This window comes from Trachemys scripta, chromosome 2, assembly GCF_013100865.1.
Source record: "Trachemys scripta elegans isolate TJP31775 chromosome 2, CAS_Tse_1.0, whole genome shotgun sequence".
NCBI classification, from domain to species: domain Eukaryota; kingdom Metazoa; phylum Chordata; order Testudines; family Emydidae; genus Trachemys; species Trachemys scripta.
In genome coordinates this window covers 113,942,722-113,965,109 of record NC_048299.1, presented here as the reverse complement: position 1 = coordinate 113,965,109, position 22,388 = coordinate 113,942,722, and the positions used below count along the sequence as shown (strand labels likewise).

The 22,388-nt window shown below is 43.5% G+C and overlaps 1 protein-coding gene across 2 annotated transcripts in view; it reads left to right on the top strand.

Annotated features, from left to right (window-relative positions):
• Positions 1 to 22,388, top strand: part of TMEFF1 (transmembrane protein with EGF like and two follistatin like domains 1) — a 214,128-nt gene that overhangs the window by 41,571 nt on the left and 150,169 nt on the right. Inside the window, exon 1 of one of the 2 annotated variants that reach the window (XM_034761450.1) lies at positions 8,484 to 8,918. The exons of the other annotated variant lie outside the window; for it this stretch is intronic. Within the exon in view, the coding sequence (XP_034617341.1) occupies positions 8,903 to 8,918 (16 nt within the window). The 5' untranslated portion in view covers positions 8,484 to 8,902. Of the gene's footprint in view, positions 1 to 8,483; positions 8,919 to 22,388 lie in introns of those variants that run through there. 2 annotated transcript variants of the gene reach the window in all.

Below are 22,388 nucleotides of genomic sequence, written 5' to 3'. Positions count from 1 at the left end.
TACAAGTTGAGAAAACAAAGGAAAACTAACACGCCTTGCCTGGCTATTTACTTACAAGTTTGAAATAGGAGAGACTTGTTTAGAAAGATGTGGAGAACCTGGATTGATGTCTGGTCCCTCTCAGTCCCGAGAACGAACACACTCCCAAACAAAGAACACAAACAAAAGCCTCCCCCCCCCCCAAGATTTGAAAGTATCTTGTCCCCTTATTGGTCCTTTAGGTCAGATGCCAGCCAGGTTACCTGAGCTTCTTAACCCTTTCCAGGGAAAAGGATTTTGGAGTCTCTGGCCAGGAGGGATTTTATAGTACTGTACACAGGACAGCTGTTACCCTTCCCTTTATAGTTATGACAGCCTGTGCTTCTGATTGGCCCATGCTCACTGTTTAACTCTGGAGGGTGCCCCAGGAAGTTGTCTGGGTAACCACCTAAACTACTGGTCTGCTGTGATTCCAGATGGCATCGTGTTGTCTAATCTCCAGTTTCTGACTTAAGATAGACTCTGTCCCTGGCTCTTGCTTATTGATCCTGGCTGTAGTGATTACTCTGATCCCTACTCACTGATTACCACCCTGTGACCATCCTTGATTTGGTAACATCAGCCCAGCTGTGACTGCTAGACCAGACCACCTTTGCCTTGGTCCTTTATACATGGAATCACAGATTACTCTTGGCCCAGACTATTGGATATTGCTCTGTTGTCTTAAAAATACTTTAATATTAAATAATATTAATATTTAATATTAAAGTATTATGCATGCAAAATGATATGTAATCCTCTAGTCAGTGTGTGTGTTACTTGTTCCCCTATGTGCCTGTTCCACTGAAGCTGTGAGTCTGTTACAGCTTCCACGTGGAGGACTTGGTCCTATATCTCAAGCTATATAGGATCAGGCTTTAAGCAAAGGTTCCACTGTTGGCCAAGTTGGTAATTGTTACTAATACACATAACAGCAGGTAAAGGCCCATATCAACAGGAGAACATACTTAATTTTCTTCAAATAAAGGAATGTATTAATTTAGCAGCTTTATTCTATTTGTTTCCATTTATAACCAAAGAACATCCTTACACAGGCTCTGAGCACTCTGCCAATTGTTTAAAAGTGCAAAATCAAAATACACATCCGTCAGCATCTCTCCTTAGACTATGCCACAAATCGTAATCCGAACACCCCCTAATACTGCAATAGTTGTAGTGGCTTCTCCATCACTGGCAATTTTTAAACTGAGATTTGATATTTTTCTAAAAGCTATGCTCTAGGAATTATTTGGGGGAAGTTTTATGGTCTGCGATATACAGAAGGTCAGACTAGATGATCACAATGGAACTTTCTGGCCTTGGAATCTGTGAATCTATAAAACAGTATCTCAGTCTTCTCTAACCATCCTGAAAGGCCTGGCAAAACATATTGGCCATATAGCATGCTCTGATACTTGATACGTTTGGCTCTTTTGTACCCAGGCAATAGCCTTTATGGATATTACAGCTGTCCTCTCTCAACTCTTTACAAATTAAAATCCAGTCCGGGCTTGCTGAAATGGCCATATTTTGTTCTACACAGGGCAGGGTACCAAAAATTAAATAAATAAATAAAGGCGGGGAGGAGGAAAAAGGGGGAAGAGAATAGTTTGGGGTACAATAATACACTTTCATCTTCATGATCAAAGTTTTATATGCATAATTCCCTTCGGTGTTAGTGAGAGTGCCATACTTGCTTCCTCAAATACACATACTTACATACAAATGAATATGTGTATAAAGACATTCTGTAGTTTATGGACTAAATTCTATTGTGGCAAATATCCACAGAGAATGCATGATACAAATGCTATTGGCTGTGTGACAAACTGCTATGATACTCATAAAATTTACTTACAAAAGATGTTTTTATATATTTTTAAAAAGCAAAATAACTGGTTATCCTGAAGAAATAGTTTGCAAAATATCTCTTTTCTATACCACCTGTACGGTATGCTCCTAAATGGTCCACATGCCCATTAGTGACGAATTTTGGTCAATAGTGGTTTTTCTGATGGCTACATTGCAGAGCTGTTCTGTGGGCTTTTAACTATTGGATAATTAACATAGAAGCCAACCATATATAGGGCACTATATATGAGGTATAATTATTAGGCTCACTTGCCAACCAAATATATTGACAGGTACTACTTAGTGTATAGCAGTTTACATTTCACATTTCCTTTACAAAATAAAAGGAAAATAATGTGAAAAAAATGCTTTATAGCACTGCAGTGTTGACTAAAGACTTCCTCATCAAATGACCCAGTAAACAAATGGCTAGGAGGAAAAAAAAGAAATGTCGTCTTTGTTTTTTAAAAGACATCTTTAAAATCAGTGGCTATTGTAATACTTCTATTTTCTACCTATTTTAAAAAGACACATTCAGAGAGCAAGGGGATTTGAAAGGTTTTATGTATTTCTTCATCCTTGGCCTCATATCTAGCACAATATTTTAAAGGATTTTTAAAAATAGTCTTGTAAAAATTGCCACTGAAAAACTATGCAGAGCATAACACAGCATTCCTCCAGAGTAACAATATTTTGCTCTGACAATAGCATTTCAAGATTTGAATATTAAACAGCTTCCCGTGTAGTATAATTTCAGATTAATGCTGGATAATAAATCATAACCTGCAGCCAAATGCATTTGCATCATATATATTATATTAGTTTTCTTCTAACCAGAGGGGAATTATTTTTAAGACCACAAAAAGCACTTTTAAAATAGAAAAAATTCACATGAAACTGAATTTAGAAATTGCACAGATTTTAAGGCCAGAATGGACCATTATGGCTGTCTAGTCTGACCTCCTGCATAACATAGGCCATAGACCTTCACCCAGTAATTAAGCCCATAATTTCAGGTTGAGCTAGAGCATATGTTTTAAACAAAAAATCCAATCTTGGTTTAAAGATTTCTGCTGACAGAGAAGCCACATCCTCATGTAAGTCATTCCAATGGTTAATATCCTTCACTTTAAAATATGCACTTTATTTCTAGTCTGAATTTGTCTAGCTTCAGTTTCTAGCCATTGAATCTTGATAAACCTTTGTCTTCTAGATTAAAGAGTCCTCTACTATCAGAAATCTTTTCCCCATGTAGGTACTTACAGACCATGATCAAGTTCCTTTTTAACCTTCTCTTTGATAAACTGACTAGATTGACCTTCCTAAGCCTAGAAAGCAGGTTTTCCATACTTGGAATCATTCTTGTAGCCCTTTCCAAATTTTTAACATCCTTTTTGAAGCGTGGACACCAGAAATGAACACAGTATTCCGGTAATGGTCTTACCAATGCTCTATATACAGAGGTCATATGACCTCCTTACTCCTACTTGATATTCCCCTGTTTAAATACTGAAGAATTACATTAGCCTTCTTAGCTATAGCAATGCAGTAGGAGCTAAATTTCAGCTGATTATGCACAATGACCTCTAAGCCCTTTTCTGAGTCACTGCTTTCCATGATACAGTCCCTTATCCTGTAAGTATGACATACAATCTTTATTCCTAGATGTATGACCTTGCATATGGCTGTATTAAAAGCTCAGTTTACCATCCATCCAGATTGCTCTGTCTAACTGATCTATGCTCATCATTATTTACCATTCCATCAAATTTTGTGTAATCTGCAAATTTTGTCAGCAATAAATCTTGTCTCTCAGATCATTGACAAAGATATTGAATAATATTGGGCCAAGAACACATCACTGGGATACCTCACTGGAAACACCTGTACATGGTGACAGTTCCCCATTTACCATCACCTCTTGAGATTTATGTGTTAACCAGTTTTTAATCTATTTAAAATGAGCTATATTAATTTTGTATAGTGATGATTTTTAAAATTAGAATATCATATGGTACTAAGTCAAATGTGCTGCAGAATTCTAAGTATATTATATCAACAAAGTTACCTTTTCAACCAAACTGGTAATCTTATTAAAAAGCAATATGAAGTTTGTTTGAGCAGCCCTATTTTCCATAAAAATATGTTGATTGCCATTAATTATGCTGCCATCCTTTAATTTTTTTACTGATTGAAGTCCATATCAGCTTTTCCATGACTTTTCCCATGATCAGTGTCAAGCTGACTGTCATCAAAACCACTGATGCCTAGCTTTGCATGCTGAGTTTAGAAACCCATCCAAATCTTGCAGTCACATTTCTTGTCTTTTCCCCAGGAAGACAGAACACTATCCTGCTTTCCATTTGTAAATTGCAGTACGTTGTGTGAACTTTTCCTAATATTAAATACTTGATGAGGATGGTCTGTCTCCTTAATACAATTGGAGATTTTCTCTTGGGCATCCTCGCTATCCTTGAGTATTAAGCAGAGCAGCCATCCTAAGAAATGTCTTATGCAGTTCTCCCTTGAGTCTGTCCAGTTGAATCTTCAGAGGCCTTCTCTATATTTGCCATGTTGTGTCCCTGATAGAAATTGGATACTTTTAGTTGCATAGAATTCCTCCTGGTTCTTGTTCCTCTGATGGTCACAAACTGCATATCCTCTTCTACTGATAGCTGTGTAGGACACCTCTGAGTTCTCTTTCCTTATGTTGCTGTCAGGGCCAGCTCTAACTTTTTTGCTGCCCCTGGCAAAAAAGAAGAGCGCCGCGCCGCCAAAACAACCCCTGTGCTGCCCGGCCGAAACAAAAAAAATCCCCCGAGCGCCACCCTGCCAAACAAAAAAAAAGCCAAAAACAAAAACACCGTGAGCGCCCCCCGCCACCCCAACATTGGCCGCCCCTTCTAAGGTGCCGCCCCAAGCACGTGCTTGGTCGGCTGGTGCCTGGAGCCGGCCCTGGTGGCTGTGAACGGCCAATCCTCTTTTTTAGTGCCTACTTTTTCCTGTTACATCATTGCCAGTTCTTTCTCTTGTTGTCTCTATCATGGTGCTGCCCAAATCTGGTTATCCAAGAATTCTTTAGCCTCTCTGATGCTATACAGGATCGATAACTCTTCTTCAGGATCACAAATCTTTTCTTCCAGTATGGCCATAAACTTGTATTTCATATAAAGGAAGTTTGTTCTGTCTTCAGGCAGGAAACAGAATGTTGCACATGCCTGGCAGGTCACAATGGCCTCCCCCTTGTAGACAGGAAAGGCTCAAATTCTGAGGCTTCAAAAACCTGACCTGATCAAAGCATGGGGAGGAGCTTATCTGCATATGTCATTTAATCCTGGATTTCCAATTCCTGCCAATATCTGGATCAAGTATAGGCGGAGGTCTGAGAATTGCATCCCATGATTCTAGGTAACTAGAATTTTGCTTTCTAAGCCACCATAGGGATTTTGTATTTGTAGCAGTTTTCCTACAGTCTTGATGGTAAATAAACGAGCTCCTTGGCTGCTTCTTAAAGCAATCCTAAAATTTTGGTAGCAGAAGGTATCTCAGAAGTGAATAAGACTGTGAAATAAGTATTCTCTATTGTATGTCTGCTTCCACTTAACTGGTAATTATGATTCTTTAAAAAAAATTACCACTGAAATGATGAACCAGATAACTCTTCTCTGTTCCAAACAGTACAGTGTGATTGCTAGGCTTGTTTAAACCCTCTTCCCCAAACCTTCTGCATCAATTTACATCAGTATAATGTACAATACAGAGAAATTAGTCTTAAGTGAATATTTAGATAGTATAGATGAATAAACCTGCCAGGAGAGTAAGTTAATTATACATGCCTTCCTTGTATACAAAAGTTATAATTTAGGTTTTTTTGTATAATTGGAATAACATTAAAAAGAAGCACATTGTGTTTGAATTAGCATTTTAATATCCTCTTTAAAGATTGAACACTATTGTTCAAAAGGTATTGTTCTCTTTCCTTCCCTCTAACTATTCATTCTGACTTTAAAACAACTTAAAAGAAAAGAACCTTCTGTCTTACGTAACTAAACTAACAGCTACTTTTATGGGACTTGTGGTAAAGAGGTCTAAAACTATTAATTGAATAGGCAGACTGCTCTGGTGAATTCTGGTAGAGAAGAAGAATAAACAGCTAGCATGGCATCTTAGAGTATACAGAGTGGTCAGGGCCTCAAGACTCTTGTGTTCTATTCTTGGTTTTGCCACTAACAACTTGTATGATCTTGTGCAAATGATTTAGTCTTTCTGGTCTTGTCTAAACTGGAGTTTTCAGTCAAGTTATAACATAAGTTAGTTGTTTTTCAATTAATAGATGTCAATTAACACAAATCAGTTAATGTAGACAATTTACAAATGTTTGTTCCATGTTGCAGATATTTGTTCTTGGTCATGGTTAACCTTAGGCAATGAATTAACATGTGTAACAACATGACTGAAATGTCTAGTCTAGACAAGGTCTCCATGACTCATTTAAGCCATGTTTAAATAGGTCTAATAATAAAATCTACCTGTGAGGGGAGTTGTATGTTTGTAAAGGGTTTTGAGACTTTCAGATAAAAGATGACGCTATCTCCAAGAACAGGAGTGTTAGGAAAGGATTGGCAATTTCAATAGTCATTTTAATCAGGACACAGTTGCTGCTTTTCTGGTTTGGCCGGTTGACAATATCCAGGAAGAAAGAAGAACCTGTAAAATTCAGGCTCCTGTGGAAAATTGAAGGGACTGCTGACCTCAGTTAGGCTGTACCTTCAATTGCTCTGACATCGCCATTGTGTTGGGCTTTCCCTTGTGACTCCAGCATTTTCAAACCTGAAACTTTGTGGTTATATTTCTGTCTGATGGTGGCTGGATGAATTAGACTTTATTTTTTTCTTTCTTTTTCCCCCCTGACTAGTAGCTTGGAAATGTAGAAGAGGGCAAGATATTGATATATGAAGTGACAAATCAACCTCTCCCTCCCCTGTCCAGAGGAACATATTCAGATGAAAAGTTAAGTCTGATTTCAATTCAGTTTAGTTATTATCTGCACAGTTTGGTTAATTACATGTCTATATGGCAGAGCTTGAAAACATAACAGAGATGGCTCAGACAAAACTGAGTAACTATGAGAAAATGGCAACAGTATTCGCCAGTCAGTCAGGATGTAGTTAAGCAGTTAACAGTATGTTGACCAAGGAGAATGAAGTCTTACATAGGAAAAAAGAACATATTAGTAAAACCCTCTTGCAAAATCATAATTTAAGGCTCCTGTCTCTCCTGGTGTTAAAAGCAAAACTTCAAAAATTAAATCTGAAATTAAAAAAATGTGAAACTGAACATAGAGACAGATACTGAATGTACTGTTAATTCTGCGCTCAGAAAAATTGAGCAAAAGATAAGAGGATTTATTTCTGGAACAAATGGAATAATTCCCTCCCCCTTCCCCTCCCCCACTCCCACACACACACTTAGCTTGTCCTTAATAAAATTAAAAATAAAAACTGGCAAGAGATCTGAATTTTGCCGGTTAAACATTGCAGCCTCTGTTTATTCATTAAACTGGGGTGATTTATCAAGGGATAAATTTCAGCTTCTAAGCTGTGGTTTTGAAAAGCACCATGAAGGCGCTTCTTCTTGGAGGCTAGTATCTTGGAATCCACATAAATTTATGAGAATAGGTTAAGGGGAAAATACAGATTTTGATCATGTTAATGTTTTTCCAACTATTTCATTGAAAAGTACAAGAGCCTTCATGGCTTGGGGCAGGAACTTGAAATTTGACAGGAATGTGGTCCTGGGATTGGGGGGATGTCTTTTTCTGTCCCCACAGAAATCAACCCAGATAAAATAAGTCTCTAAAATTTGTAATTTCCATTTACTCAGCTTGTTAATGGCTTGCTGCTAACATACATGCCCTCTGCACTGAGCAGGCCCTCTCCCCACAAGGTTCCTAGCTGCCAACTGCACTGACCATTCTGCCAGGCTTCTTAGATTGTCGGCACTGAGCTAGAACTCCAGATACGGCAGCAGCCACCACATCCCTTTCTTTTGCCTAGCGAAGGGGCACTTGGTTGGGAGCCAGGATGAAGCTATCAGTTCTAGTCTCAGTGACTGGTATCCACTGGTATTTCACTGACTGGTATCAATGCTGTGCACTTCAGAGCTCTTATTACTGAGTAATGCCTCATATCTGTACCTTGGGAGATAAGTAAGCATCATTCACTCATTTTACAAATAAGGTAACTGAGAGTTTGTACAAGATCACAGCTGAGACTAGAATCCAGGTCTCTAATATGACAGATGCAAGCCTCATGAGCCAAACTGCTTTTCAGGACAAATGTACCATATCTGTGTGCTTGTCTGTGCTTTCTGTAACCAACCGACAATACTCCATTCCAAAGCCAGGAATAGAACTCAGGATTTATAATTCGCTATATTTCCCTAGTGTCTAGAAAATAGGCAACGTGAGGGTTGTGTCACCTTTAGTAGCTGGTATACACCGAAGATAATGGTGTACTTAGATTGTAAGCTTCTTGGGGCATGGGCCATATTTTTGTTCTGTATTTGTATAGCAGCTAAGACAATAGGGTCCTGGTCCATAACCCGGGCTCCTAGATATTAAGGTAATACAAATAAATAACAATAATACTACTGCTATCGGTTATTCTTTTAGGTAGAGGTCTGTGCTTTGGATCTAAAGGTCCTGGGTTTCAACCTGCCTATGACACATGCAAAGGATCTGTACGATACCACATAATGGGATTTCTGTTTTTTGTTTGCTTCTGTGATGGGGTGTACAAATCCCACACTGGAGAACAAGGAGTTAAGGAGCAGCTCTGGGCCCAGGTGGCCCCACCCAGCGACACCTGCAAAGACTGCACAAACTGGAGGTGGAACTTAAAAGAGGAAGCAGAGCAGCTGAGAAGGAGGCAAGCAGTGGGAGGGAACAGATCTCTGCTCTGAGGTCTGGGAAAATAACAGCCCAGGAGTTCTTGTTGCCTGAGATCTGACCACGCCTGCAAAGGAAAGATTGATGACTCTCTGGAAAGGTCAGAAACTTTATCTTCAGTTTGATTCTTTTATTTACCCTCAGGGGAAAAAAAGGGCAACTCAGGTAGGAATTGATCCAAGGAGGCATCTATTTAGCACTCCCAGGTGCAGAACTTCCCATCATTAGGCCCTGGATCAGAGCCCAGTGGAGAGGGTTGGCCCAGGCTCCCTACCCAACCCCTGAAAGTGGGGCAACAATTTGAGGAAGTGGTGAGGCAAGGAATTCAGTTGAGGAAGACCCAGAGTACACAAGGGTCCAGACCCCAAGTCCTGGAGATAAGGAGAAAGCCCTGAAGCCCTTGTGGGCACTAAAAGACTTCTCCATTATTGGACTTTTCTTTCTGTATACCCTGAAAGAGGTGGACTAGAACATGTGAGCCAGTAGGAGGGCTGAGTGTCTAAAGATGGGATTGACCCCACAGGATAGAGTTGCAGAAGAAACGGGAAATGTCTGGGAAGAGGCCACTGACCACACCACTGCCTGACCACTAGGCAGCACTTCCGGTGAGGATCATCTTTCACAATTTCTTTAAAAAAAACACAAACTTCAGAAAGTTACATACAAAAACTGCATTGAAAGGACATTACGTTGAAAAATTAAGCATTTAAAAGAGGAAATGTATGTGGTTAAGAATAATTTGGTTCAGAATACAGCTGCGGAAACTTCACTTAATTCTGATGTCATCCTTCCTCTATTTTTTCTTCCTTAACCTCATTTAGAGGGGAGGGGTCAGAGGCAGAGACCATGGTTAGCCGTAATTATGTCTTGCTTAACATTAGTAAGACTTTTGACACAATCCTACATGACATTCTCATGAGCAAACTAGGGAAATGCAGTCTGGGCAAACTACGGCCTGTGGGATTGCCACCCCCGTGGCGCCACGGGGCTAAGGCAGGCTCTGGCTTGGCGCCACTTGCCTTGAGCATCTCTGGGGTGGCAGCGGTGCGTAGTGGGGCTAAGGTAGGCTCCCTGCCTGTCCTGTCCCCGTGCTGCTCCTGGAAGTGGCCGGCACCATGTCCCTGCGGCCCCTGGGTGAGGTGGGGGGCAGAGGGTTCCATGCACTGCCCTCGCCTGCAGGCACCGCCCCCCACAGCTCCCATTGGCCAGGAATGGGGAACAGCGGTCAATGGGAGCTTTGGGGGAGGTACCCGCAGGCAAGGGCAGCGCACGGAGTACTCTGCTCCCCCCTCCCCCAGGGGCCACAGGGAAGTGGTACCAGCCACTTCCGGGAGTGGCGTGGGGCCAGGGCAGGCAGGGAACCTGCCTTAGCCCCGCTACACACCGCTGGCACCCCAGAGCCGCTCAAGATAAGTGGCGCCGGGCCAGAGCCCGCACCCCAACCCCCTACCCTGAGCCCCCTGCTGCACACCGCACCCCCTCCTACACCCCGCACTTGCTCCCGCACCCTAACCCCCTGCCCAACAATCATGGCCCTGCATGCAATTTTGCCACCCAGATGTGGTCCTCTGGCCAAAAAGTTTGCCCACCCCTGGTCTAGGTGAAATTAATATAAGGAAGGTGCACAACTGGTTGAAAGACCATACTCAAAGAGTAGTACGAATGGGGAGGGCATATTTAGTGGGGTCCAACAAGGGGTCAGTCCTGGGTACATCATTAGTCAGTGTTTTCATTAATGACTTGGATAATGGAGTGGAGGGCATGCTTATAAAGTTCGTGGATAACACCAAGCTGGAAGCAATTGCAAGAACTTCGGAAGGCTGAATTAGAATTCAAAATGACCTTGACAGATTGGAGAATTGGTCTGAAATCAAGATGAAATTCAATAAAGACAAGTGCAAAATAGTTCACTTAGGAAAGAAAAAAAAATCAAATGTACAACTACAAAATGAGGAATAACTGGCTAGGTGGTAGCAGTGCTGAAAATGATCTGTGGATTACTGTGCCTCACAAATCAAATGAATCAACAATGTGATGCAGTTTCACAAAAAGTTAATATAATTCTAGGGTGTATGAACAGAAGTGCTGTATGTAAGACTTGGGAGGTAACTGTCTCGCTCTACTCGGCACTGGAGAGGCCTCATCTGGAGTACTGTGTCCAATTCTGGGTGCTTGCTTTAAGAAAGATGTGGAAAAATTGGAGAGAGTCCAGAAGAGAGCAAAAAATATGATAAAAGGTATAGAAAGCCTGAGCTATGAGGAAAAGTTAAAAATAAACTGAACATCATTAGCCTTGAGAAAAGAAGACTAAGGAGGGGCCTGTTAAGTCTTCAAATATGTTAAGGGAGGTTACAAAGCGGACTGTGATCAGTTCTCCAGGTCCACTAAAAGGTAGGACAAGAAGTAATGGGCTTAATCTGCAGCAAGAGAAATATAGGTTAAATATTAAAATCAACTTTCTAACTGTAAGGGTAGTTAAACTCTGGAATAGGTTTGCAAGGGAGGTTGTGGAATCCCCATCACTAGAGGTTTCTAAGAACAGGTTGGACAAACACCTGTCAGGGATGATCTAGGTTTACTTGGTTCTGTCTCACTGCAGGGGGCTGGACTTTATGACCTTATGAGGTCCTTTCCAGCTCCATATTTCTATGATTCTATTTTTTTATTGTTCAAATGGCTAATCAATTTCAAACATAGCTATTTTTTAGATATCCCTTTTTATATTGATTTGTTCTATTTTATAAAACGTTTATAAAATTGGTATCTTGCTACAGATATGTTTATAATTGATTTTATTAGGTTTATAAAAGTGGTAAGAATAAAGTTAATCTACAATATCAGTGATCTAAAAAGATTAACATATTGTGACAAAGTTCCTCCTCTATCTTGGTGGGTCCTGTGCTTATTGGCGGATTTTCTTGCCTCAGAGATTCACCATGTGGGTTGGGGAACAGCCCAGAGACCTTCCCCTCTGGAAGAACCCACAGTCCAGGTCAATTGGGAGGTTTGGGAGGAACCCGGGCCCACCCCCTACTCCGGGTTCCAGCCCAGGGCCCTGTGGACTGCAGCTGTCTATAGTGCCTACTGTAACAGCTGCATGACAGCTACAACTCCCTGGGCTACTTCCCCAGGGCCTCCTCCAAACACCTTCCTTATTCTCACCACAGGACCTTCCTCCTGGTCTCTGATAACGCTTGTGCTCCTCAGTCCTCCAGCAGCACACCCACACCCTCACCCTCACCCTCTGAGCTCCTTGCGCCTCTTGCTCCCAGCTCCTCACACTCACACCACAAATTGAAGTGAGCTCCTTTTTAAAACCCAGGTGCCCTGATTAGCCTGCCTTAATTGATTCTAGCAGCTTCTTCTTAATTGGCTCCAGGTGTCCTAATTAGCCTGCCTGCCTTAACTGGTTCTAGCAGGTTCCTGATTACTCTAGTGCAGCCCCTGCTCTGGTCACTCAGGGACCAGAAAACTACTCATCCAGTGACCAGTATATTTGCCCTCTACCAGACTTCTGTACCCCACTGGTCTGGGTCTGTCACATATCCCTCCCCCCTGCTCAACACCAAGGGGTTGGGCAGCTTGGTCCGCCAGACAGTGCACACGTGACAAGCTATCGGCATTGCCATGATGGCTCCCTGCTCTGTGTTGCACACAGAACTGGAAAGGTTGGAGGGATAAGAACCATCTGGTCACCCTTGTGTTCTTCTCCTTGTTCTGCTGCATCCATTGAAGAGGGGCATGGTCGGTCACAAGGACAAATCTGTGCCCGAGCAGGTAGTAGCGCAATGTTTCCATGGCTCATTTTACAGCGAGGCATTCTCTCTCCACCACTGCATATTTTTGTTCCCTTGGAAGGAGTTTCCGACTGAGGTATAGAATTGGGTGTTCCTCCTCCCTGACCATCTGTGATAGAACGGCCCCCAACCCTACTTCCAATGCATCTGTCTGCAGGATAAAATCCTTGGTGAAATCAGAGGCTATCAGTATGGGGTTACTGCAGAGGGCAGTCCGTAGGTCTGTGAATGCTTCCTCTGCTGCGTCAGACCATCTCACCAGATCAGGTCCACAGGCTTTCACTAGGTCTGTCAGGGGGCTTGCCCTTGTGACAAAGTGGGGGATAAATCCTCGGTAATACCCCACCACACCTAGGAATGCCCGGACTTGTTTCTTGCGACTTGGTGAGGGCCAATTTTGGATGGCCTCTAACTTGTTCATTTGGGGTTTTACCAGACCTTTTCCCACAATGTAGCCAAGATATTTGGCCTCTGTAAAACCTACAGCGCACTTGGCAGGGTTTGCTGTAATGCCAGCTCGCCTGAAGGTATTGAGGACTGTCTCCACCTTCTCCAGGTGGGTTTCCCTGTCTGGGGTATGAATGACCACATCGTCCAAGTAGGCAGCAGCATAACTGTTATGCGGCTGTAATAGCTTGTCCATGAGGCGCTGGAAGGTAGCTGGGGCCCCATGTATCCAAAAGGGAGGACAGTATATTGAATAAGACCCTCTGGTGTAGAGAACGCAGTCTTTTCCTTTTCATCTTCCGCAAGGGGAATCTGCCAGTACCCCTTTGTCAAGTCTAGGGTATTCAAGTACCGGGCATTACCCAGACAGTCCATTAGCTCATCTATGCGAGGTATGGGGTACGCGTCAAACTGGGATACTTCGTTTAGTCGCCGGAAGTAGTTGCAAAATCTTGTGGTGCCATCAGGTTTGAGCACCAGTACGATTTTCTGGACCACTGACTGTGGGATTCTTCTATGATCCCCAACTCCAGCATTTTTTTCACTTCTGCTTTTATTTCCTCCCTTTTTGCCGCTGGCACCCGATAGGGCCTCATTGTTACTTTGGCCCCAGGGTTCGTGACGATGTGGTGATATGTCTCTGTTGTTCGACCCGGTTTTGTCGAGAACACATCTTGGTTCTGGAAGATCATCTCAGACACCTCATTCTTCTGGTATGGTGTTAAATCGGGAGACACTCTCACCTCTTTGGAAGGCTTGTTTTCCTCGGTTAGGTCTTTTTGGACCGTTGTGCATGCCTCTTGTGCATGCCAGGGTTTCAGAAGGTTAACGTGATAAATCTGTTCTTGTTTTCTGTGTCCTGGCTGCTGCACCTTGTAGATTACTTCTCCCACGGGTTCAACCACCTCATAGGGCCCCTGCCATTGGGCCAGAAGCTTGCCTTCTGCCGTGGGTACCAACACCATAACCCGATCCCCTGGTTGGAACTGTCGCACTTTTGCCTGGTGATTGTAATAGGTTCGCTGGGCCTCCTGGGCCTTCTCCAAATGTTCCCATACAATAGGGGTAACCCGGGCTATCCGGTCTCGCATCTGCATTACATGCTCTATTATATTTGTCCCCTCATTGGGTTCCTCTTCCCAGATCTCTTTGACGATATCTAGTATGCCACGGGGGTGAAGCCCATATAATAACTCGAAGGGGGAAAACCCAGTTGAGGCCTGTGGTACCTCCTGGATAACGAACATAAGGTAGGGTAGTAGGGTGTCCCAATCCTTCCCGTCCCGACTTACCACCTTCCTTATCATAGCCTTGAGGGTTCGGTTAAACCTTTCTACCAACCCATCAGTCTGCGGATGGTAGACCGAAGTTCTCAGGGTATGTATATGGAACAGCGTACAGAGGTCCTTCATTAGCTTCGACATAAATGGGGTTCCTTGGTCGGTTAATATCTCCTTCGGTAACCCCATTTGGGCAAAGATCCCCACCAGCTCTTTGGCTATAGTTTTAGAGGCCGTGTTCCGCAGGGGGACGGCTTGTGGGTAGCGAGTAGCATAGTCCAAAACAACAAGTATATATTGGTGGCCCCGAGCCGTCTTCTCCAGGGGTCCCACTAGGTCCATGGCTATTCGCTCAAAGGGGACCTCTATGATGGGAAGGAGTACTAAAGGTGCCCTCAAGTGGGGATGGGGACTATGCAGCTGACACTCTGGGCAGGAGGCACAGTATCTCCGCACTTCTTCATGTACTCCGGGCCAGAAGAACCGTCGTAGGACTCATGCCAGGGTCTTCTCTACCCCCAAATGCCCCCCCAAAAGATGACTATGAGCAAGACTTAATACAGCGTTCTGGTGTTTTTGAGGTACTAGGATCTGCTGTACCTTCTGCCCCTGTACTGGTGCAACCTGGTATTAAGAGATCCTTCTTCATTATGAAGTAGGATCCTGGTCCCTGGGTTTTCCCTTCCACGGGGACCCCATCTATTTCAGTCACCTCCTTCCTAATGTTGTTATACCTTGGGTCTTCTGCCTGGTCCCGTCCAAAAGTTCCTCTCCCGGGGCTAATCCTCCCAAGATCTAGGGGCCCTGTCTCTGTTGCCTCTACTGGTTCAGAAGCATTAGGGTGGGGGTCAGACTCAGGTGCTTCTCCCTCCTGCGTGGCCTCCTTTTCAGCTGCGTGGGTCCGCCTACCTATAAGAGCGACCCTACGGCTTTGGGTCAGTATTCGGGTTCCCAAGGCCTTAGCTGCCCTTCTTTCCCTTTTTGTCTTTCTGCCCTGTCTGGGAGTGGAGAACAAATCGGGGGATATTTCAGAGAAGATTGGAGGTTGACAGTCTGCTATGGATACTTCACCAATTTTAGGGTCCCCATCTTTCTCCAATCCCCCTACTGGGAGTAAGTTTCCAAATCCTGGGAAGTCCCTCCCTTTGACCACCGGGTATGGGAGTTTAGGGACTACACCTGCTGCTACCTCAGTAGTGTTCCCATGGATCTCGATTTTTACTGGGATGGTGGGGTAGTAACTAACTGTCCCATGGACACATGTTATCTCCGTACATTTAGCCTGCAGCAGCTGACTACACTTCACGAGCTTCCCTGAGATAAGTGTGATGGCACTCCCCGAATCAACCAGTGCCGTGGTCCCTACCCCATTTAGTTTCACTGGTCTGGTATACATATGTGGGGTTAGTGAGACCCCCACAAGGTGGATTAGGGAGCATGGATCTGCCCAGTTCCCCAGGTTACACTGCATAGGCTCCTCAGCATTGGGACACTGTGCAGCTATGTGTCCCCACTCCCCGCAGGCATAACATCTGTATGGAATCCTAGGCGTTCCCCGGTCTCTTGGTTTGGGTAGTCTAACATCACAATCCTCTTCTCCCTCAGTGCTCCGACTCTTTGTGGCCTCTGATGGGCCTTCAGCCCCTCTCTTTTTCCACCTGGGCCCTCCTGGTGGCCCAGTCACCCGAACTTTAGGGCTTGGTGCTGCTAGTTTAACCTGGGTGCCTCTTCCTTAACTGGTCGGGTCAGCTCCCTTGCTGTCCTTCGCCTCTCTACCAGAGCAACAACCTCATCATAGGTGGAGGGTTCGTTCTGGCTTATCCAGGCACAAAGGTCTGGTGGTAATCCCCCTCATGTATCGGTCGATGACCAGAACCGCTAGTATCTCTTGCAGACTCCGGGACTCTGTTTGCAACCATTTTCGTGTGAGATGGATGAAGTCATACAAATGGGACCGCGGGGTTTTGTCTTCCTGGTACCTCCAACCGTGATACTGCTGGGCCCTCACTGCTGTCATTACCCCAGATCTGGCCAGGATCTCTGCTTTCAGCTGGGGGTAGTCTGCCGCAGCCTCTTTAGGCAGATCATGGTAGGTCTTCTGGGCCTCCCCACATAGGAATGGGGCAAGGATGCCAGACCACTGATCTCGAGGCCAGGCCTCCCGTAGGGCTGTCCTCTCAAAGGCCAGAAGGTATGCCTCTACATCATCCTCCCGTGTCATTTTCTGCAGCCAATGGCTGGCCCGTATGAGCCGCGTCCCATCATGGCCACGATTCAGCTCTGTAAGGGACTTTACCTGGTTTACCAGTTCCCGCAACATAGTTCGGTCTTGAGCAGCCTGGTCCATCAGCAGGCGATTAGTCTCTTGCTGCAGCCGCTCTGTCTCCTGTTGGGCGGCTGCCTGGACACGGGTAGCCTCCTGCTGGGCTGCCGTAGCTTGTATCAGTGCCCGTACTACATCATCCATTGTGGTGAAAAAAAAATAAACCCTCTCTTTTTTGTTGTTGTTGTTGTTGTTTTTTTTAAATCCCCCTCCTTCTTCCGCCGCGATGTGCACCCCAAGATCCCACCCCTGATACCAGTGTGACAAAGTTCCTCCTCTATCTTGGTGGGTCCTGCACTTATTGGCGGATTTTCTTGCCTCAGAGATTCACCATGTGGGTTGGGGAACAGCCCAGAGACCTTCCCCTCTGGAAGAACCCACAGTCCAGGTCAGTTGGGAGGTTTGGGGGGAACCCAGGCCCACCCTCTACTCCGGGTTCCAGCCCATGGCCCTGTGGACTGCAGCTGTCTATAGTGCCTCCTGTAACAGCTGCATGACAGCTACAACTCCCTGGGCTACTTCCCCATGGCCTCCTCCAAACACCTTCCTTATTCTCACCACAGGACCTTCCTCCTGGTGTCTGATAACGCTTGTGCCCCTCAGTCCTCCAGCAGCACACCCTCTCACTCTCAGCTCTTTGGGCCTCTTGCTCCCAGCTCCTCACACTCGCACCACAAACTGAATTGAGCTCCTTTTTAAAACCCAGGTGCTCTGATTAGCCTGCCTTAATTGATTCTAGCAGCTTCTTCTTATTTGGCTCCAGGTGTCCTAATTAGCCTGCCTGCCTTAACTGGTTCTAGCAGGTTCCTGATTACTCTAGTGCAGCCCCTGCTCTGGTCATTCAGGGAACACAAAACTACTCATCCAGTGACCAGTTTATTTGCCCTCTACCAGACTCCTGTACCCCACTGGTCTGGGTCTGCCACAATATCTATCAATTTCAACACAAAATTATGCATAGAAATATGATGCAAAAATGTATCCACTAAGCCACACAGCCATTGGTTGCCATTCATCTGAATGCACAGCTACCAAACTGCGGGGAAGGTCAGATGTTGTTGTTTAAATGAAATAGAAATATGGTAAGAATTTAAAGGTGCAGTAATAATAAACATTAGATACAAAGGCTTGGTAGTTCAAAATTGCATTTCCTGGTTCATATCAAAATTTGCAAACATTCAAAATGTTATGCCAATGTTACCTAAGTTTTATGCTGAATCATAAAATGATTAATTTTTTTGTTTTAATTTTTTCATTATAAAGAAAATAAATTAAGCATTGCAAATAGAGAGATCCATTGGAGACAGAGAAAATACAGATGGAAGAATTTCTCATAAAACTACAACCCTCACAGCATTTTAGTTGCTTCTGCTATTAAGTATACTACCCGTTGACACCAGGTCATGAAATACCGAACAACTGACAAGTTTATATCTATCCATTCTACCCCCACAGAATGGAAGACTGTCTTCCTCTGACCTTTCAATAACTGAATTCCCTCTCTCAGACCACTACCTTATTTCTTTCAACACTGCTCATTCTCTCCTTGCCCCCACTCCTCCACCTGGCCCTTCTGTGACCTCCAATCCATCAACATCCCTGACACCTAAGCACCTCCCAACACCATCTTCCCCTCTCTCTTCTCTCAGCTCCATCAATTCACTTCTTGTCTCTTCCTTCCATTCTCTCTTTGACCCTTGACTATTTTTCCCCTATCTCTTACTCCACTATCCGTCCCAAACACCCAACCCCGGTTCACACCCAGTACTTGTTTTTACTGAGTGCCTCTGGAGAAAATACTGAGACCATACAGAATTCCACCACTGAAAATGTTTCCTCTCCTTGCCCATCTTCCTTGCCTAACAACTCTTCTTCTCCACTCTCATCAAGTCTCATGCTTACAACCCCTATCATCTATTCAGCACTGCAACCAGGGCCGGCTCCAGGGTTTTGGCCGCCCCAAGCAGCCAAAACAACAACAACAAAAAGCCGCGATCGCGATCTAAAAAAAGCCGCGATCGCGATCTGCGGCGGCAATTCAGCAGGAGGTCCTTCACTCCCAGGTGGAGTGAGGGACCGTCCACCGAATTGCCGCCGAATACCTGGACCTGCCGCCCCTCTCTGGAGCGGCCGCCCCAAGCACCTGCTTGAGAAGCTGGTGCCTGGAGCCGACCCTGACTGCAACTCCCTCCCAAAACCTGCCTGCTCCCCTTTTTTGCAGGATTGTGTTTACTTCTTCAAAGAGATTTTAAAAAACCCCATCTCTGTTTCTCTCCCTCAGCCTCCCCTCTCTTTCCCTACTCCTCATAAGCTTGCTCCCTTTCCCCCTATCTCTGGACTGATGTCTATCACTAGCTATACCTTTAATACTTCTGGATCCCTATATCCCCTTCACTGCTGACCTCTTTTTCGCATTCTTACACCATCCTTCTCCTTTTCCTCTCACGCTCCTCTCGCTCCTTTCTCACAAAATACTAGCACACTGTCTGGCTGCTTCTTTCATTCTCAAAAACACAGGACACCTCCCACCCCTGAAAGAACCCACCCTTGACCCCTGATGCTGATGCCTTTACAGCCACTTCTCCATCTGCCTTCTTTCCTTCACCTTTAAACTCATCTGGCTTTTGTCCTCTCCCCATCACTGTAGTGCTGTCACCAAGCGGTCTAATGACCACTTAGCTGACCATATCTCTTGACCTGTACTCCATCTTCATCTTACTGGATTTCCCCATTGCTTTTGGCACAAATGCTCATACCTTTCTTCTCAGTCTCTCATCCTTCTTGGTGTGCTGATTTTCACAGTACTGTCCTCTCCTGTTTGTCATTCCACCTCTTTGCCTTTTTCTTCAGCATTTTTTGGTGGGTCCCCCTACCTAACTCTCCATCTTAATTTAGCTGTACTGCAGGTCTACACCTTGCTTTACTCAACCTCAGATCGTCAATCACACATCATGCTTCCCTTCTCTGACTTTCTTTTTCTTTCTTATTAGGGTTGCCAACTTTGGTTGGATGAATTCCTGGAGATTTCATCACATGTGGTAATCTTTAATTAAAACTTAATCTTTAATTCCTGGAGACTCCATGACAATCCTGAAGGGTTGCCAACCCTATTTCTCATACAGAGTCCTACATCTGCTTCTTTCTGACTCTAACTTCTTTTTCTTTCCTGAAATTACCAAATCTCTTTCTTTTTGAACAAGAATAGACAACACATACAAATATAGGAATATGCAGCATACACATAAATGACAAAGATTGTCCATAAGGCCCTCTCTGTGTATTCTCGGGAAGCATTAGTGAATGGTCTTGTTGTATCTAGGAGTATTCAGCTCAGTTGACTCCTTGTAGGAATAGTCTGCCCTTATCCTCTACTAAAGTCTTGGAAGAAACTAATTTCAGCAAACACAACCACACTCCCTTTTACTTCTCCAGTACTAAGGATATGATTCCACATTGTCACTCAGGTCTATAACATAAGCACCATCTTTAACTCTTGTCTAGCCAGGCTGTGTTAAAGTCCTGCTGTTTCTTCCTCCAAAACATTTCTAAACTCTGACCTTTTCTTTCTGTTCAGACAGAAAACACTTTGATCCATGCCCTTGCTTCTCGTCTTACTTATTGCAGCCTCCTCTGACTCCTACACCACACACTCCAAGCCATATAAAAGGGAGAGGCCAAAATCATCTGTCTTGCCTGTCATTCTGACCATGCTGTCCCCTCTCTCTGAATCCCGCCACTGGCTCCCCCTTCTCCACTGCATCTAGTTTAAACTTCTTGTCCTTGTCTTCAAGGCCCTACACATAACTCTCTCTCTCTCTCTCTCTCTCTGCATTTATGTCCAACTTAGTCTTTTATTGGTCTGGAAGCCTCATTTATCTGCTTCTCCCACAATCATCTTTGTGCATTTATTGGTGCCAACCCCCACCTATGGAATTCACTCCTTATTCTGGGAGACCAGGCCAGTTATCCTTTGTCACTTAAATTCTTCCTTAAAGCCCACTTCTTCCATGACAACCACAGGAAGTGAGCCATTATTTATTTTTGTATGGACTGATTTTTTTTAAAAAGTTCCATCCATGATGTGCACCTACCCTAACTAATAACTCTGTGCTGTTATTGCTGTCACCCCTGTCCTTCTTTCATCTACCATCTCCTTCTGGTTGGTTGTACTGTTCATTGTGCTCTATCTGAAATTGGATTTTAAGTTTTTTGGGGCGGGAAGCCTACATCACTAGGTAATGTAAAATAAATTATAATTCAACAATTTAAGAGTGTATATATGAGGAGGTAATTATGCCTTGAGGATCTTCCCCCATTTCCAGAGCTGAGGTTAGCTCTCCATCATCTGAGTTTCACCGTTGTAGTCTGTTTATGTATGTTTTAGTTCATAATAACCAAATGGCTCACTGTTGTCTTTAAAATTAAAAAGAGTTGATTTAATCACATTGTACATTTTATAAATAAAAGTATTTTTAAATAAGAATTTAGTCAGTAATGAATAATATACCTAGTTGAAACAATTTTTCCTTTGGACATTCTTCTGTTTCATATATTGTTTTCTGGCTGTATTGCCTTCTTCTGCACCTACAGAATTTGATTAGCCATTTTAAATATTATCTCTTATTAGTGGTCTATGAATCATAATCCTCTCTCTTTTAAAAAAAGAAAAAAGAAGGGGGAAATATCAGAGCCTGCTCCCTGAGCTTCTGATTTTATTTAAAAATTTTCTATTATTCCACCCCCCTAAAAGTCTATAGCTGTTACCTCTAATTTACATATGTTGACTTTAATTATCTAGGAAGTGTTTTGTGATCTCTCTGTTTAGATACATCGTATAAGAATATATTGCAATGTATTTTATGGTTCCTATTTGTAAATTTTATATAGTGTGACTTCTACCTGAGCAAGCTTAGCAAAGCTACAATTAGGTCAACATGGGGAGGCTGCCTTTTAGCACGTCTAATGGAGCTGCTGTCTATAATCCCAACAGGAGTGTTTACTGCAGTTACAAATAGCATGTCTAGCCACTGGATGGGGGAATCCACTAATTGTTTATCTGCTCTGGTGTCTGGCTACCAGGTGGCAGACACAATACCTGCTCAAATCTTAGATTTTAGATTTGACTATGTTTTAAATAAGAGGGGGAGACTTTGTCTCAGTTAGTTAGGATAACCACAGTACCAAAGAAATTGCACATGGGAAAACACCTAATATTAAATCGTTTTGTCCATTCTCCAGCCAGTTCAGGGTAATTCGCATAGTACAATACATATTTGCCCAATCCAGTTTTTAAGAACTTAAATTATAGGGTTCCTTGGGGAGACCATTTCAATGTCCAATAGAACTCACTTGCTATTTAGCCTAAATTTTCACTTTCCCAATTTCATTGCATTGCTCATAGTTGTATTCTTCTGAGTCACCACAAATAATTAGTCCTTCAACTTTAGTCCCATGAAATTCTGCAGATGATTATTCTATCCTTCCTGAATTGACAGTTAGCTAGGATAGTTTAATCTTTCCTCCTAGAAAGGCATGGAAAAAATCTCATAAAATGAAAGATTAAAAAAATTAGGATTATTAGTTAGGAAAGGAAAAAAAATAGATATAGACATGATAGAATTGTGGTATATTAACTATAGGTGATAAGTATAAAGTAGTCAATGGTCAATAGAAAAAATCAGTTGAGCACTTCTAATTACCCATCTCATAATCAAAGAAAGTTG